The sequence below is a fragment of the Amphiprion ocellaris genome, chromosome 5, assembly GCF_022539595.1.
Source record: "Amphiprion ocellaris isolate individual 3 ecotype Okinawa chromosome 5, ASM2253959v1, whole genome shotgun sequence".
NCBI classification, from domain to species: domain Eukaryota; kingdom Metazoa; phylum Chordata; class Actinopteri; family Pomacentridae; genus Amphiprion; species Amphiprion ocellaris.
Genome location: NC_072770.1, coordinates 39,348,470 through 39,366,817, shown reverse-complemented (window position 1 = coordinate 39,366,817; position 18,348 = coordinate 39,348,470). Strand labels below are relative to the sequence as shown.

The 18,348-nt window shown below is 38.4% G+C and overlaps 2 protein-coding genes across 12 annotated transcripts in view; both read left to right on the top strand.

Moving 5' to 3' along the window:
- LOC111563162 (DDB1- and CUL4-associated factor 1-like) overlaps window positions 1-13,011 on the top strand; it is a 33,582-nt gene extending 20,571 nt beyond the window's left edge. The window contains exons 18-31 of one of the 2 annotated variants that reach the window (XM_055010985.1): window positions 345-962; window positions 2,428-2,705; window positions 2,789-2,987; window positions 3,211-3,293; window positions 3,372-3,456; window positions 4,208-4,441; window positions 4,985-5,078; window positions 5,231-5,335; window positions 6,236-6,309; window positions 8,990-9,079; window positions 9,351-9,497; window positions 10,964-11,044; window positions 11,075-11,120; window positions 12,793-13,011. In XM_055010985.1, coding sequence (XP_054866960.1) covers window positions 345-962; window positions 2,428-2,705; window positions 2,789-2,987; window positions 3,211-3,293; window positions 3,372-3,456; window positions 4,208-4,441; window positions 4,985-5,078; window positions 5,231-5,335; window positions 6,236-6,309; window positions 8,990-9,079; window positions 9,351-9,497; window positions 10,964-11,044; window positions 11,075-11,120; window positions 12,793-12,863 — 2,205 coding nt within the window. In that variant the 3' untranslated portion in view covers window positions 12,864-13,011. Of the gene's footprint in view, window positions 1-344; window positions 963-2,427; window positions 2,706-2,788; window positions 2,988-3,210; window positions 3,294-3,371; window positions 3,457-4,207; window positions 4,442-4,984; window positions 5,079-5,230; window positions 5,336-6,235; window positions 6,310-8,989; window positions 9,080-9,350; window positions 9,498-10,963; window positions 11,121-12,792 lie in introns of both variants that reach the window. The other variant, XM_023262113.3, reaches the window with a different exon arrangement.
- A 2,070-nt stretch (window positions 13,012-15,081) lies between these two features.
- LOC111563161 (dedicator of cytokinesis protein 3-like) overlaps window positions 15,082-18,348 on the top strand; it is a 191,709-nt gene continuing 188,442 nt past the window's right edge. For 4 of the 10 annotated variants that reach the window (XM_055010982.1, XM_055010977.1, XM_055010976.1 and 1 more), the window contains exon 1: window positions 15,083-16,989. In XM_055010982.1, coding sequence (XP_054866957.1) covers window positions 16,953-16,989 — 37 coding nt within the window. In that variant the 5' untranslated portion in view covers window positions 15,083-16,952. Of the gene's footprint in view, window positions 16,990-18,348 lie in introns of all 10 variants that reach the window. The other 6 variants (XM_055010981.1, XM_055010980.1, XM_055010975.1 and 3 more) reach the window with 3 other exon arrangements.

Here is an 18,348-nt window from a genome sequence, read left to right as displayed (position 1 = left end):
AGATGATGATGATGGATGGATGAATAGATGATGGATGGATGGATACTTTATATTAATCCCGAGGGAAATTCAGACACCATGACAAAGACTAATGCTGCAGTTAATGACCTCCAAGTAGAGATTATGTGTTTGAGAACATATTTCTTCTATCACAGTGCATATGGTACACTTTGAGTTTAAATCATGTCGGTTGAGTAAAACATGATTTTCAGCAGAGGATAAATGAACCTTGTGCTCATTAGTACAATCAGTTAATGGATTATTGATTGGTGATGCTGCTCCCAGTCATGAATACCACAGTGAGAGTTACAGTTCCTCGTCATCTCCGTGTTTTTATCTTCCAGCTGATGAAGGAGCCGGTGCTGCAGGACAAACGCAGCGAACACGTCCGGTTTTGCCGCTACGCTGCTGAGCTGACGGAGTGTGTCTCCGGTAAACCTCTGCTGATGGGGACGGACGTGTCACTGGCCCGGCTGCAGAAGGCCAACGTGGTGGCCCAGTCCAGGATCACCTTCTCAGAGAGGGAGCTGCTGCTGCTCATCAGGAACCACCTGCTGGCCAAAGGGCTGCACTGCACCGCCCACATGCTGGTCAGAGAGGCCAACCTGCCCCTGGCCTCCGTCTCTGCAGGCTCCACCCCCTCCTGCGTGACTCTGCCCCCCTCCTCCTCCTCGGCGTTGACCAGGGCCTGCCGGTTGGCAGGAGGCATCGCTGCTCGTATCTCCGGCCATGTGGGATCGTCTCCGGTGTCTTCGGTCGTTGCAGCTTCTCCTTCATCATCTTGGTCCTTCATCAGCCCCTCCTCTTCAGCGACCCTCCCCCCTCCTCCTCCTCCTCCTCCTCAGGGCTCGCCTCTGGTTGGTCGGATTCTGTTCTCACGGGAACGCCCGCTGGCCAATAGCAACTCAGGGAAAAAGCCGTGTGCACTAAAACAGAAGGCTGACCATGGAGCCTTCATACAGGTCAGTCCATTAGAGACAAGAAGAATAATAAAAATAATATTAATAATATAATAGAAATAATTATAACAATATAAAATTATAATCATGATAATAATAAAAAAAATAATATTTTTATTTTTATTAATATTATTATTATTATTATTAGCATTATTATTATAGAAATAATAAATATAATGACAATAATAATGATAATACCAATAAAAATAATAATAGTAATAATGATAATAACAATAATAATAATATATATAATACTTATGAGGGGCTGCACAGTGGTGTAGTGGTTAGCACTTTCGCCTTGCAGCTAGAAGATCCCCGGTTCGTGTCCCGGCTTTCCCGGGATCTTTCTGCATGGAGTTTGCATGTTCTCCCTGTGCATGCGTGGGTTTTCTCCAGGTTCTCCAGCTTCCTCCTACTTCCAAAAAAATGCTGAAGTTAATTGATGATTGATTATTCTATTCTATGTCTGTATATGTAGCCCTGCGACAGACTGTTACCTGTCCAGGTGTGCCCTGCCTTCACCCTCAGCCAGCTGGGATAGACTCCAGCCCCCATGACCCTGATGAGGATTAAACTGTGTATAGAGAATGGATGGATGGATGGATAATACTTATGTCGTTCCAAGCAGAAAGAGTGAACACCACAACACAAATACATAAAAAAATCTACTAAATTACAAACGCATCATAAAATATCAAATGCTAAATATAAAAATATACAGTGAATACGGAAATTAAAGTCCTGCAAACCGCAGTGCAACATTGATTGTAAGGAATTGTTATTATTACTATTATTATCAATATTACTATTATTGTTGTCATCATCATCATCATCATCATCATCATCATCATCATCATCATTATTATTATTATTTCTTCACCTTGGTTTGTCTGACAAGTTTTTTCTGGTTCCTCATTTTCCTCATTTGTTATAAATCTGGCTTTTTTGTACATTAAATTCTGGAATCTTATAAACTCCACTCCACAGAGTTCTTCTCTCTCACAGAATCATCTGAAACGTCTCATTTAAAGTCCAGCTTGTCTTCTTTTCATTATCAACGTCACCACGGAACTTATTTAGTGGAAGTCACTGAAATGATGAAAATATCTGTCAGAGAAATCACAGTTATGTAAGTTCTCCAACTTCACTGTCACAGAGGAGAAACGAAACCAGGAACTATAAATCACATTTAAGAAACTGCAGATTATCAAAATAATTAGTGATGAACGTAATAGTTAACTGTGTGTGTTTGTCTGAAACTTTAGTGTTTGTCTTCTAAATCCAGTTAAAGTTCACTTTTTTAACAGATAAACCTGAAGAACAGCACTGAGAGCAGGTTTGGGTGGAATCAGGATCCTGAGTGGTTAAAAATCTGAATTCAAAGCCTAAAAACATCTGTCCAGGTCCAGATGTGCTTCATGTGGAGCTCAGGATCAGCTCTTAACCGTCTCATCTCCTCGTTCATCAGACTCCAGCCATGAAGAAGCAGCTGGAGCGCCTCCTGCCCTCCCCCCCCACCCTGGACGGCATCATCACCGAGTACCTGAGGGAGCAACACGCCCGCTGCCCCAACCCGGTCACCACCTGCCCCCCGTTCTCCCTGTTTACCCCCCACCGATGCCCCGAGCCCAAACAGAGGCGGCAGGCTCCTCAGAACTTCACGTCCCGCCTGGCCAGCCGAGTGCTGTACCCCAAGTATGGAGGCGTGGACCGGGGCAGTCTGGACCGACACCTGATCTTCAGCAGGTAGCCCCCCGTCGGACGCCATGTTTGTAGCTCATTTAGGGTCAGAGTCAGCTGAAGCTGTAGTCCTCCCTCCCTCCGTCCAGGTTCCGTCCGATGTCGGTGTTCCACGAAGGAGACGGAGACGAGAGCAGCTTCACCTGCTGCGCCTTCTCCACCCGAGAACGTTTCCTGATGCTGGGAACCTTGTCGGGTCGGCTGAAGTTCTACAACGTGTTCTCTGGAGAGGAGGAGGCCAACTACACCTGCCACACCTCAGCCATCACACACCTGGAGCCCTCCAGGGTAAAACACACCTGTAGACCACCTGTTAATATCACCTGTAGATCAGTAGCACATTATTATCACCTGTAGAAATAATACAGTAACACGTTCGTTTCAGGCTGTCATTCGTGACTCTTCTGAAAACTGAACGATGCTGATTGTTCTCTTTAGTGAAAGTTTATTAGAGTTACTTCCTGTAGAACAGTAAATGATGCGTATTAACTCCTGTCTGTGTGTTTTTCAGGATGGGAAGCTGCTGCTGACCTCGGCTTCATGGGGAGTTCCTCATTCAGCTCTGTGGAGCATCGACGGCGTCTTCAGCATGAAGTAAAACCTTCTTCACATTTATTTTTATTGGTCTTGTGTTTGTCCTGGACTTTGGCTCTGATTCATCTTCTCTCTCAGGAACTCATATGTGGACGATCACTACGTGGAGTTCAGTAAACTTTCTCAGGACCGAGTCATTGGAACCAAAGAACAAGTCACACACGTAGGTTCTTAAAATCACCACTAAATTCCACTTTTTATTTCAGCTCTTGATCAGATTCTTTCTTCTCAAGACAATACTTCTGCCTGCGTTTCTATTCCAGTACTTCTCTTTTGCAGTTTTACAGTTTTCAGTTTAATATGCGACATCCAGACAAATTAGAGAAGTAGAAACATTACTTAATGTAAGTTAATGTAACTTAATGTAGCTTAATGTAACTTAATTTAGCTTAATGTAACTTAATGTAACTTCATGTAGCTTAATGTAGCTCAATATAACTTAATGTAACTTAATTTAGCTTAATATAACTTAATGTAACTTAATTTAGCTTAATGTAATTTAATATAACTTGTAATGTAACTTAATGGAACTTCATGCATCTTAACGTAACTTAATGAAACTTAATGTAACTTAATGTAACTTAATGTAGCTCTATGTAACTTAATGCAGCTTAATGTAACTTAATTTAGCTTAATTTAACTTAATTTAGCTTAATGTAACTTAATGTAACTTAATTTAGCTTAATGTAATTTAATATAACTTGTAATGTAACTTAATGGAACTTCATGTATCTTAACGTAACTTAATGTAACTTGAGGTAACTTAATGTAACTTAAGGTAACTTGTGATGTAACAACGTATCTCTAATGACCTTTTATAACTTTTCTTTCTGTTTCTGACACTTTGACAGTGGAATAGTCTGAAGAGCAGCAGGCAGTGTATTTTGTGTTTAAATTAAATGTTTTCCGTCCAGATCTATGACGTCCAGACGGGCCAGCAGACTCTGACCCTCAACGATCCCACGCTGGCCAACAACTACAAGAGGAACTGCGCCACCTTCAGCCCGACCGACGACCTGGTGCTGAGCGACGGCGTCCTGTGGGACGTCCGGGCGTCCAGGGCGATTCACAAGTTCGACAAGTTCAACATGAACCTGAGCGGCGTCTTCCATCCCAACGGTCTGGAGGTCATCATCAACACGGAGATCGTATCCTCTGGTCTGAACACAGTCATGGGGCAGAAATAACCCACTTCAGTTTCGTTTTTACAGCCATGTTGACTTTTTAAAACACTATGAACACGCTACAGGGCAGAAACTACAATAGACTGAGAGTTAGGTTGAAGATTTGGGGTTTTTACTTTTCTAAACAGCTGTAAAAAATAGTTTTTTATGTGGAAGTAGAAAGTTTAGCTCACCAGATGGAGGATGCAGGAATAAACCTCTTCCTTTTTTCTCCCATTTATTCCATCAAACTGGATTTCAGAAACCCGTAGGTGCAGTCAAGTTTGAGGCAACAAAAACACAATGATTCTTATTTTAAGGTGATCAAACACTAATAAAAACACATTTATGAAGATCATGTTCCATTTCTGCCAGTAGTTCCCTTAAATTCTACAAGCCTGACCTCCAAAGGAAAGTTCAGGCTTTTGGGAAATGAGCTTACTGCTTTCTTTTAACAAAGTTGGACAAGAATTTGTGTGTACTGCTGTAGTGTGTACTGCAGTTTTCAGCCTTAACGGCAGGTATTAGTGGGACCTGAGGACCTTCCATCTCCTCCACACAGTTCCAGCTCTGGACCAGTGCAGGCTGGTCTTCAACAGCAATGCCACCATCATGTACGGAGGTATGGAAGCTGCTGTTATTAACCGTAGACGTGTGGGAAACCTGCATTCTCTACAGCAACCACCAGGGGGCGACTCCTCTGGCTGCAGTTTGTATTGAAGTCTTTGAGAAAACGAGCCTAATCCTCTCTCTGTTACTTCCCTTCCTGTCCAGCCATGCTGCAGGCTGACGATGAGGATGATGCCATGGACCAGCAGATGAAGAGTCCCTTTGGCTCCTCCTTCAGGACGTTCGATGCTACAGACTACAAGCCCATCAGTAGGCTCCACTTACTGTTTGATTAGCCACATATTTCCTCCTCTGATGGTATGGACGGTTCATGAAACTTTATGGATGGTGGAGCGTTTTGGTGTTGGTCGGTTTCTTTCCAGTTTCATTTATCAGAAGCTTTTATCCAATGCAGCGCCCATCTGAGAGGAGATCTAAAGGTCTTTAAAGGTCCAAAAATCATCTAAGAGGAGATCTAAAGGTCTTTAAAGGTCCAAAAATCAGCTAAGAGGAGATCTAAAGGTCTTTAAAGGTCCAAAAATCAGCTGAGAGGAGATCCAAAGATCTTTAAAGGTCCAACAATCATCTGAGAGGAGATCCAAAGATTTTTAAAGGTCCAAAAATACTGAAAATCCATTTTAAAAATAGTTTATAGTGCTTGTGTTGAGATATTTCCATGTAAAATGATCTCTTAGAAGATTGAAAGTCTAAATCATCTGTCAGTCATGGACAGAGAGAGTCTTCTTCCTGAAGGGGGCAGGTCCAGCAGCAGCTCATTTACATTTAAAGCTACAGACACTGAAACAGCCGGATTTAGAATAAAACCAGGAGAAATCAACCGTATTTGTGGCGTTTTCAGCTGAAAAGTTGACGTGTGAGACTTTTATTGATTTGCTGATTAGATACACGACGTCAGACCTTTAAAACTGCAACGTTCTCACTAAGTGTCCTTCTGATTTACGTTATTATTATTATTATTATTATTATTATTATTTAATTGTAGGCGGTAAAATCAATGTTTGGTGTTGACTCTTAGTTGTGACATGTTTGGTTTGGGTCTTTTCATGTTATTATATCTGTTTATCAGACTAATAAAAAGTGTATTTCACTACCAGAGTAAAGATTAATTTCAATTTTTAACAGATGTGTTTGTTTCTTCTTGTCTTTTAGCCACAGTGGACGTGAAGAGGAACATCTTTGACCTGTGCACCGACAGCAAGGACTGCTATCTGGCCGTCATCGAGGTACTTCAGATGAATCCAACTGATTGGTTTTTATTCAGACATGAGAAACGTGAACTGACCCGCTTAGAATCAGCAGATTATTTTGGGTGATCTCAGCTGCTTATAGAGAAAATGAACAGAAACCAGATTCAGTGTTCAGACTGTGACACCTGGATGGATGTAAAACTGATCTGGAGTCAGTTTTTATCAGAACTCAGATGTGTTTTTCCTCCTAAATGTCATGTGTCTATCTGCTGAACTGATGAAGTTCTGAGAATTTAAAAAATGTCCAAAATGACAAAAAATGTCCAAAATAACAGATATTACATGAAAAAAATCTAAAGACTCAAACCATGTTAGAAATCACTCAGAAAATAGTCCTAAATGACATCAGATTTGTCTAGATTTATGAAAATATGTTCAAATTCCTGAATTGATCTCTAAAATGACTCAAAAAATATGTCCAAAATATCCTAAAATCTGCCCAGAATGACACAGAAATGTCTAAAATGACATAAAAAAGGCTGAAATGACTTGAAAATCATCCAAAATATCAAAATTACAAGTGAAAAGTCTAGACTCAAAATATGTTCAAAAAAATCAACCAGAGAATAGTCCTAAATGGCATCAAGATGTTAAAAATCACCTCAAAACTTAGTTTAAAAAGACAAAATGTGTCCAAAATGACATCAGACTGGTCTAAAATTATGAATGTATGTCCAATATGTCAAAAAAAATGTCCAAATTCCTGAAATTATTTCCAAAATTACTCAAAAATATGTCCAAAATGTCCTAATATCTGCCCAGGATGACACAGAAATGTCTAAAATGACATAAAAAAGACTAAAATGACTTGAAAATTGTCCACAATATCAAAAATTACAAGTGAAAAATCTAAACACTCAAAATATGTTTAAAAAAAAAAAAAAAAAAAAATCACTCCGAGAATAGTCCTAAATGGCAAAAATATGTTAAAAATCACCTCAAAACTTAGTTTAAAAAGACAAAAATGTGTCCACAATGACATCAGACTGGTCTAAAATTGTAAATACATGTCCAAAATTTTTTTTAGAAAAAGTTGCCCAAATACCCTAAAATGATCTAAAATCTGCCCAGAATGACTCAATATGTGTCCAAAGGGACTCAAATGGCCTAAAAGGACAAATAAAAACTCCAAAATTGATCTAAAATGGCAGAAAAAAGCTCAAAAATACGTAAAATATGACTAAAATATGAACAAAATGGCATGAAGCTTGTACAGAATTATGACTAAAACATGTTAAAAATGACTTAAAATCAGCCCAGAATTATGAAAACACGTCCACAGTTTGTTGGTTTTATGTTGAATCTATGGAAGCAAATCACTCATCAGATTCTGAATTTTAAAAGCTGCTGAATTTCTTACTTTGAATTTTTTTGCATCAAAATTACGTATGTGAATTTTTTATGCCTTAATTTAGCTCATCAAAATTCTAAAAACCAGTTAAAAATTCAATGTCTTCAAAATTCGCATATGAATCACACAGACGTGTTTCTAAAAACATGTTCGAATCGTTCTAACTCAGGGGTGTCCAACATGAGGCCCGCGGGCCAAAAGCGGTCCTCCAGAGGGTCCAATCCGGCCCTCAAAGGCTAAAAATTCCAGAGGAGACATTAACTGCAGATTGTAAATTAGTAAAACTGTAAATTTAAAATCATTTCTAGACCATGACAAGTTGTTTTGATCATCAAGTAAAATATTAGATTGTTCATTGTTCTTTTGTCATTTTGTGTCTCATTTTTGTAATATTTTGTCTTGTTTTTGGTCTTTTTTTGTCCGACTTTTGTCTCATTTTTTATCGTTTTGTGTTTTCTGTTGTCTTGCTTGTGTTTTTTTCCATTTTTTGTCGCTTTGTAACTTTTTTGTCAAATTTTTTCTCTTTTTTGTTTCGTGTCGTTTGTCTTATTTTTTTTGTCATTTGTGTCTCATTTTTGCTTAGCCTTGTTTTGTTGTTTTTGTCAGACTTTTGCCTAATTTTTTGTCCTTTTGTTTCTCATTTTCGTCATTCTGTGTTTCCTTTTTACCTTGGTTGTGTTTTTTGTCATACTTTTGCTTTATTCGTTGTTCTGTGTGTTTTTTTCTCGTTTGTGTTGTTTGTCTATTTTTTGTAATTTAGTTTCTCCCTTCTGTCATTTTTTGTCGTTTTTGTTGTTTGTCTTTTTTTGGCGACTTTTGTCTTGTTTTTTGTTGATTAGTTTCTTGTTTTTGTTTTGTTTTGTGTTTTGCTTTATTTGTCTGCTTTGTAACTTTTATGTCCAATTTTTTTTGTCGTTTTGTTTCTCATTTTTGTAATATTTTGTCTTGTTTTTGTTGTTTTTTGTCTTTTTTTTCTGGCTTTTGTGGTTTTGATCCTCCAGTAAATCCTCTGTGGTTCAGTTCCAGGTGACTAAATGTTGTGTTCCTTTGTCGACACTGTGATCTGGAAGTTGTAATGTGGAAATGATAAACTTGAACTTATTTTTCTTCATAAATTTCAGGTTGTTCATGTTGTTTAGCAAAAAGATAATTCCTTAAATGTGAACATTTTTGCACTAAAACAAAGGAACCATTAGGAGTTGTGGTTATTTACAGGTTATTATGTTGTGGTTTTGCTGGTTTTACTCGTCTGGACTAGAACCAGTTTGACTCTTCTGGTTTAATAACTTCCTGTTTCCTGTCCAGAACCAGGACACGGTGAGTCTGGACACCGTCTGTCGTTTATATGAAGTCGGTCGACAGAAACTGGCAGAAGAAGGAGACGACGATGACCAGGTGATAAATATTATTAATATTGTTATTAATGTTAACACTAATGAGGACCAGATGAGAATTATTATCATTAGTTTTATTATTATTTATTATTAAATATTAATGAGGACCAGATGAGAATTATCATCATTGGTTTTATTATTATTATTATTATTATTATTATTATTATTATTATTATTAATAATAATAATAATAATAATAATAATAATAATAATAATAATAATAATAATAATAATAATAATAATAATAATAAATATCATTATTTCTCCTCCAGGACGATGAAGATCAGGACGACGACTCCTCGGATACAGACGATGAAGACGATGATGATGATTTGGATGCAGAGCTTCTCCTGGAGGAACTGACTAATCAAGATGAGGGAGAAAACGAGGGCGGAGCCAACTCTCCCACCAATGACGAGGTAGCTGACCGGTTTAGTTCCTGTTTGATGAAGCGTTTTAAACACAGACGGAGGCAGAATTCATCATTTCGATCATTTAAATCATTTAGATCAGGTTTCATTCAGGTTGACATTCTCCCATGTTTCTGCCGTCCATCCAGTAATTCTGCACATTTTTTCAGATTTCGGACATTTTTGAGTCGTTCCAGGCAGATTTTAAGTATTTTTTTAACATTGTTTTTGTCATTTAGGATAAATTTTTCTGAGTATTTTTGTACAAGCTTCATGTCATTTTGTTCATATTTTCATCATTTTGGACAAATTTTTTGTATTTTTTTAGCTTTTTTCTGCCATTTTAGATCAGTTTTGGAGTTTTTATTTGTCCTTTTAGACCATTTGAGTCCCTGTGGACACATTAAATATTCATCACATTGGGCATATTTTGAGGTATTTTGCAGATATTTTAGGATATTTGGGCAAATGTTTTTTGTCATTTTTGACACATTTTATTCATTTTAAACAACTTTGGGGTGATTTTTAACATCTTGATGTATTTTAGGACTGTTTTCTGAGAGATTTTTAACATGATTTGAGTCTTGAGATTTTTTTTCTTGTAATTTTTGTCATTTTAAACAGATTTTCAGTGATTTTTAACATCTTTCTTGCCTTTTTGGACATTTTGTGAACCTCAGAACTTCATCAGTCCAGCAGTTAGACACAGGACATTTAGGAGGAGAAACATGTTTGAGCATTTTAGACATTTTTAAAATGATATTGATCAAATCTCATGTAATTGTGGACATTTTTTGAGTGATTTTAGACATTTCTGAGTTGTTCCAGACAGATTTTTTTGTTAGTTATGAAAAACTGTGACTAATTCTGCACAAGGTTTATGTCATTTTGTTAATATTTTCATATTATTGGACGTTTTTAGATACATTTTGGAGTTTTTGTTTGTCCTTTTAGACAATTTTGAGTCCCTCTGGACATTTTTGAATCTTTCTGGGCAGCTTTTTGGTCATTTTGGACTAATATTTGTCACGCTGGACATGTTTCTGCGTCCTTTGGAGATATTTTAGGGCAACTGGACAAATTTTTGTCATTTAGGAAGCATTTTGAATAATTGAACAAGCTTCATGTCATTTTGTTCTTATTTTCATATTGTTGGATCTATTTTATGTATTTTTGAGCTTTTTTTTAGGTTCTTGAAGACGTTTTCCTTTTATCCAGCAGTTCTGAAGTTCAGAAGCAGCTTGAAGAACCTAGAAAATGAGTCCTGAGGCTTCTTACGAACTTTATTTTCTAATATTTTATTGTCCTCCAGCTCCTTATTTCTGCTCCGACATGTTTTTACTTCTCTGCTCTGTAAATGAGACTCCATCCGTCGTGTCCTCGCAGTTTAAATAAAGCTCAGGTGAACTATAAAGACAGATAGATAAGCTGCGTTCTGTGTCCAGATGTTTCCTCTCATGTCTCTCCTCCTCCAGGATCCAGATGTTCTCGGCAGCAACGACGGCAACAGTAGCGACAACAACGACTCGGAGGATTCAGACTCGGAGGATTCAGACTTGGAGGATTCAGACTCGGAGGATTCAGACGGAACCGACGAAGCATCGGATTCTCTGAACCTTGAAAACACAGAAGGTGAGAAAATATTAAAATATTTGGCTGCAAGACTAAAATATGCATCAATCTCATACAATGTTGACACCTCTTTTGTGGAGTTAAACAATGAGAACAAATGCAGACAAAAAAAAAAAAGAAGGTGAGAAACGGCCGGTGGATCGGCTGGTTGAAGGTCGGGTCGGGGTTCAGGTGGTCTTCATGTTATCTGTTGATTTTATCTGTTTGAGCTGAATCCTCGTTTCTTCAGGAACAGAGCTGCTCCTCTCTCCTTTGATTCCACCTTTTAGGGAACATCTTGTTTCCTTTTCCTGATTTTCACCTGATGAGACAGAAATTACTTTTCATTTTCAGCCATTTTGGAATTTTCTCTTCTATTTTTGAGCCAAAATATTTGTCATATTGGACTCTTTTTTGGAGTCATTTTGGAGATAATTTCAAGCATTTTTTGTCATTTTGGGCTCATGTTTTGTCATTTTAAACACATTTTAGGTGTTTTTTTAACATCTTTTTGTTATTCAGGAAGACTTTCTAAGTGATTTTTAACATGTTTTTGTTCTTTTTATTGGTAATTTTCTTTATTTTGAACAATTATTGAGTCATTTTCGGAATTTATTTTTGTCATTTTGGACTTTTTCTGAGTGTCAGAACTTCATCAGGCCAGCAGAATGATACATGCCATTTAGGAGGAAAAACACGTCTGAACATCTGGACATTTTCTGAATCATTCTAATCAAGCTTTGACTTAATTGTGGACATTTTTCATAATTCTTTTCTTCTTCTTCTTTCTTCTTCTCCTTCTTCAGAGCTGCTCCTCTCTCCTTTAAATCCATCTTTCAGGGAACATCTTGTTTCTTTTTGTTTCTCCTGGTCAGAGATAAATTAGTTTCTCTTTTTTAACTTAACCTTTATTGACATTTCTTGAAATTGGTACAGTTTACATAGAAGTTTCTGCTTTCTTCTTTGTTTTCAGAGGCTAGGTAGACCAACAACATCGATTAAAGCCAGACACAACAGTACCGATAAATGACGTCGGATCAACAGGACTCCATCGTTCAGTGAACATGGAGCAGATTACCGACACACTAAGAATCTCAATGTGTCGGTAATCTGCTCCATCCAGATGTTCCATTTCAGGGGATCAGGTTTCCTCCATCTGATAGTCAAGCACTTCAGAGCTGCTGAGTAGAGGGTTTAGAAGTTATTTCTTGACCCTAACATCCAGGCCATCAGTATTACCCCGAGAAGATCTTGTTGAAGAACCTGTCTGAGCATCAAACACAACTTTCCAAACAAAAGGATATTTTCAGAAATAATTTTTTTGTGTGAAAATGCAGCTCTGTAGCATCAGTTACCATTGAGATCTAGCTCCACAGCATCGGTTACCATGGAGATCTAACTCCACAGCATCAGTTACCATAGAGATCTAACTCCACAACATTGGTTACCATGGAGATCTAACTCCACAGCATCGGTTACCATGGAGATCTAACTCCACAGCATCGGTTACCATGGAGATCCAGCAGGTTCAACCATCATGACACTTCATCGTCCAGAGCAATCAAACCAACACAACAGCTTTAGTTTTTACTGATGCTGTTTTTTTCTTCTTCCTGTTTCCTGTCCGTAATGATGGTTTTACTCTGACTGACTGTTGAAGTGTTTAACGTTCATCTTTATCTTCTGGCTGCAGATCTGGGAGGAGACTCTGATGACGAGCATCCTCGGTTGCTACGACGTCTCCGAGGCCGATGGTTCTTCTGACACTGCTGGGACTTATTTCCTTTTTCTTTTTAAAAGCTGGTTTGTGGGTTTAAACCAGGCAATCAGTGAAGACCTGCAGGTTCTCTCCAGATGAATTCTTTAGACGTGAAGAGAGACGATGCAAATAAAAATATTTCCAAAGACTTGAGTCTGATGAATCCACAGACTTGTTTGTTTGTTTGTGTTTGAGAGTATTTATGAAAGTGTTTCTGATTGAATGAGACTTTATAGAATCATCTTGTTTTCTTGTAAATGAAACATTCAGGGAGAATTTCAAATTCACAATATTCACTGTTTTCTAAATGTACATTTCAGCTGAATGTTAATATAAAAGCAGAATGATGTGGAACTGCAGTGTGACTCCTCATTTACCCTGACGACCAGAAACAGAACCATCCTCAGGTTCACTAGAGGGAACCAGAATCCTCTGCAGGAACTTTATCAATGGTCAGAGTTCTACCCTAACACTGGGAATATCTCCAGAGTTTCAGGTCCTTCAAGTCCATAGAGGAGAACGTGCCCTAGACAAAGTTCTAGAGCTGACCTACCGACAACTGGACAGTTGTCGGTAGGTCAGCTCTACAACCTTCTCCAGTTGTAGGTCTGCTCTAGGACCTTCTCCAGTTGTCGGTAGGTCAGCTCTAGAACCTTCTCCAGCTGTAGGTCTACTCTAGAACTTTCTCCGATTGTCGGTAGGTCTACTCTAGAACTTTCTCCAGTTGTCGGTAGGTCTGCTCTAGAACTTTCTCCAGTTGTCGGTAGGTCTGCTCTAGAACTTTCTCCAATTGTCGGTAGGTCTGCTCTAGAACTTTCTCCATTTGTAGGTCTGCTCTAGAACCTTCTCCAGTTGTAGGTCTGCTCTAGAACTTTCTCCAATTGTCGGTAGGTCTACTCTAGAACTTTCTCCAGTTGTCGGTAGGTCTACTCTAGAACTTTCTCCAATTGTCGGTAGGTCTCTAGAACTTTCTCCAGTTGTCAGTAGGTCTGCTCTAGAACTTTCTCCAGTTGTCGGTAGGTCTACTCTAGAACTTTCTCCGGGTGACGTTCTCCTTTCCTGCTACCAGTCTTTTAGTGTCACTTAGAACATTCCAGGTCCTTCAAGTCCATCGAGGTGGGTCCAGATTTATCACTTTTTAATGGACTTTTCCAGAACTTCATCAGTCCAGCAGATAGAACCATGACATTTAGGAGGAGAAACACATCTGGACATTTTTCTGAATAATTCTGACCAAGTTTCAAGTAAATGTTAACATTTTTTTCCACATTTTTGGACTCATTCTAGGCATTTTTAACATCGTTTTTGTTAAATTTTGAATAATTCTGTACAAGCTTCACATGTTCTATATATTTCCATGATTTTGGAGAAATTTTATGTATTTTTCACCCTTTTTGGTCATTTTAGAGAAATTTTCAGCCATTTTGGAGTTTCTGTCATTTTAAACATTTTTGAGTCACTCTGGGCTGATTGTAGGTCATTTTGGACAAATATTTGTCATATTGGATATATTTTAGAATCATTTTGATAATTTTGGGCATTTGGAATTTTTTTTGTCATTTTGGACATATTTTAAGTGACTTAACATCTTTATGTCATTTAGGAATATTTACTGAGTGATTTTTAACATGTTTTTGTTTGTTTTTTTGTTTTTTCTGGGCGACTATTCAGTCATTTTGGATCATTTTTAAACTCTCAGAACTTGACATGTTAGGAGGCAAAACATCTCTGAACATTTCCTGAATCATTCTGAACAATTTAAGTAGTCCTGAACATTTTTTTCATATAATTTTAGGCATTTTTAAAGTTCAAATGTGCAGTAATTTTATTAAAATTTATGTCAGTTTGTAGATATTTTCATAATTCTTGACACGTTATGAACTTTTGAGCTTTTTTGTCATTTTGCAGTTTTAGTTTGTCATTTTGGACATTTTTGAGTCCCTTTGGACATTAATTTGGAGTAATTCTGGACATATTTTAGATTGAGTTGACATGTATTTGTCATGTTGGAGTATTTTTTAGATTAATTATTACATTGTTAAATAATAGTTAATTTTTGGACATGGCATTAAGCGTCATTCTGGAAAATTTTGAATAATTAACTCAATTTGAGCAGATTTTGGTTATTTTTCAAATATTATTGCTGCCTACAACCTTTTAGTGTGTGAAATAGTTTATTACAGTGTTGATTAGTTTTTTTACAGTGTGGGTTAGTGGGCTAGTGTTTTTTGCAGTGCTATTTTTTTGTAGTGTGAGCCAGTGTTTTACAGTTTTTTCCGGTGTTAGTGATTTTTAAATTTTTTTTCCAAAGTTGATCTTTTTTTTGCATTTTTCCCACTGTTAGTTTACTTTTCACAGTTCATTCCAATATTACAGTTTTTTTTTTTTTTTTTTTTACAGTTTTTTTCAATGCTAGTGTTTTTTATGTTGTTTTTTTAGTGGTAGTGTTTTATTTTTCAATTTTTTTAAAGTTTAAATGTTTTTTTACAGTTTTTTCCAGTGCTAGTGTTTCACAGTGTTTTTTTACAGTGTAAGTGTTTTGTGCAGTTTTTTTCCGTTAATGGTTTTTTTAAAAGTTTTTTTTATAGTGTTAGTGTTTTTTGCAGTTTTTTACAGTGTTGGTGTTTTTTGCAGTTTTTTCCCAGTTAATTTTTTTCACATTTTTTCCAGTGCTAGTGTCTTTATTTTATTAGATTTTTTTACAATTTGTTTTTTCCAGGGACAGTGTTCTTTCTCTTTCCTGTGGTACTATTTTTTTCCCCAGTGTTATTGTTTTCTTCAGTGACAGTGCTGCTTCTGCCTCTGGTGATAGTATTTTTTTCCAGAATTTTTTCCAATGTTTTTTCCAATGTTTTTTCCAGTGTTTTTTCCCAGTATTTTTTCAGTGGTTTTTTCCGTGTTTTTCCAGTGTTTTTTCCAGTGTTTTTTCCAGTGTGTTTTTCCCAGTGTTTTTCCCAGTTTTTTTCCAGTATTTTTTCCAGTTTTTTTTTTCCAGTTTTTTCCAGGTTTTTTTTCCAGTGTTTTTTCCAGTGTTTTTTCCCCAGTGTTTTTTCCAGTGTCTTTCCAGTGTTTTTTTTTCCTTTTCAGTGTTTTTCCCAGTGCTTTTTCCCAGTGTTTTTTTCCCAGTGTTTTTTCCCAGTGTTTTTTCCCAGTATTTTTTCCAGTGTTTTTTCCAGTTTTTTTTTTCCCCCCAGTGTTTTTTCCAGTATTTTTTCCAGTGTTTTTTCCAGGTTTTTTCCCAGTGTTTTTTCCAGTGTTTTTCCAGTGTTTTTAAAACAGTTTTTCCAATGGTAGTATTTTTCCGGTGACAGTGGTATTTCTCCCTCCAGTGTCCTGTCGCTGCGCTGCTCCTTTCCCGCCACAGGGCGGCAGCACCGCGTCATTTCCATCCATCAGCTGTTGATGATCTGCAGCTGATGATTTTTCACTTCAGCTGCTTCTTTTCCTCCAAACTCCGCTTTCCTCCGCAGTTTCCGGTCCGTCTGTGTCTCCGCTGCTGGACGTCGGTACCGGACCGGTTCGTCCCGCCGAGCAGCGGCTCTGATCCGGTTCCTCTGATGCTGCTCGGTTCTGACGCACCGAGAACCGCCTGATTCATTCTGAGGCGACAAGTTCGGTGTCGCAGCCGGATGACCAGGAGCAGGACAGGAACCAGGACCAGGACAGGACCAGGACAGGAACCAGGACCAGGACCAGGACCAGGACCAGGACCAGGACCAGCAGGTGACCCGGAGCTGCTCAGACGGACTAAATTTGTGTTTTTTATTTTCCTTCTGGCTGATTTCCGTCCTCCCTCCTCTGGACCTCCTCTGGACCGGACCTGCAGCAGAACCTTAGACTCCCAGTGTTCCGGTGGTGTTCCGGTGTTCTGGTCGGTTCCTGGTCCGGATCGAACCTCCGTGACGCCGCTGAACGCAGCTCGCGTCGCCGATGCGCCATGCGTCAAACCAAACCGGAGCGGAGGTTTAACGGACACTGACCGGGTTTAGTCCTTGTGGTTCCAGCTGGGTGAAACTTTTCCGGTTCCTCCGTGGATTTTGTCCATGAAGCGTCTCCGCGGGTGATTTTTACACTTTTTGTGGATTTGTTTGACGATGTGGACGCCGACGGAGGACGAGAAGATCGGAGTCGGTGAGTAGATCCGGTTTTCTGCTGCTGGTTGGAGTCTTTATGTTCCTCTGAGATGTTTGGGAGAAACCGGCTGGTTGGACCTCCTGGTTCTGGTCTGACAGCAGGTCTGGAGGTTCTCAGGATGTTCTTGTTTTCTGATCTCAGATGTTTTTAGGTTTGGTGACATATTTGAGTCCCTATGGACATATTTAAGTCACAATGGACATATTTTAAGTGGCTTTGGACATATTTCAGTCATTTTGGACATGTTTTTGTGACAAATATGAAGTCATTGAGGAGATGACAATGATGACAATAAAGCCATTCTATTCTATTCTATTCTAGATATTTCATTTATTTTGGACATATTTAAGTCACTCTGGACATATTTAAAACCCTTTAAATCATTTGTCCACCTCTTGTGCCGTTGGAGATCTATTAATTAATGAAAGATGAACGGAGTCGTTAGTTTTTGCGTCGTTTCGTGACGTTGAACTCATTTTGGATCATTTAGAATCAGTTTGAATAATTTTTCACGTGTTTTTCTGACCATGAAGATTTCTCAGAAATTTAAAAATTTAAAGTTGAATGTTGTTAAGGTTCCCTGAACTGGACTAAACTGGACTGGACTGGACTGAACTCAGAGTTTTACAGAACGTCTCTCGGACTGGACAGGAACCAGACCCGGATCTGAGTCCAGAAGACCAGAACCGGAGCAGATGGACCCTTTAGATCCATCAGAGCCGGAGCAGATGGACCCTTTAGATCCATCAGAACCGGAGCAGATGGACCCTTTAGATCCATCAGAACCGGAGCAGATGGACCCTTTAGATCCATCAGCAGCTGACAGGAAGTCGATGAACCTCGACTCCGTTAATGAAGAACAGGCATGAGCTGAATATAAATGAGGGTTTTAACCTGCAGCCGTTTAACAGCAGAACCTGAACCAGAACCTGAACATGAACCAGAACCTGAACCTGAAACTGAACATCAACCTGAACCTGAACATGAACCTGAACCTGAACATGAACCTGAACATTAACCTGAACCTGAAACAGAACCTGAAGGTTTATAGATGGAACCAGAATCTTCATCAGTGTTGGACATGGAGCTGTTTGTATTCAGTTTAATGCTTCAGAGGTTCTTAACAGCTACGGTTCCTTTAGACGCCGTACGGTTCTGAGAGTCTTTTTGGACCTGGTTTCTAATGTTGGACACATTTTGGGTGATTAAGGACAGATTCTGGTTCTCTTTGGACCAGTTTTTGTGACACTGGATGAATTTTGAGTGATTTAAGACACAAATTTAGGACAATTTTTGAATCTTTTCTGACATTTTTCTGATCACATTGAACAACATCTGAGTCACTTTGGACACATG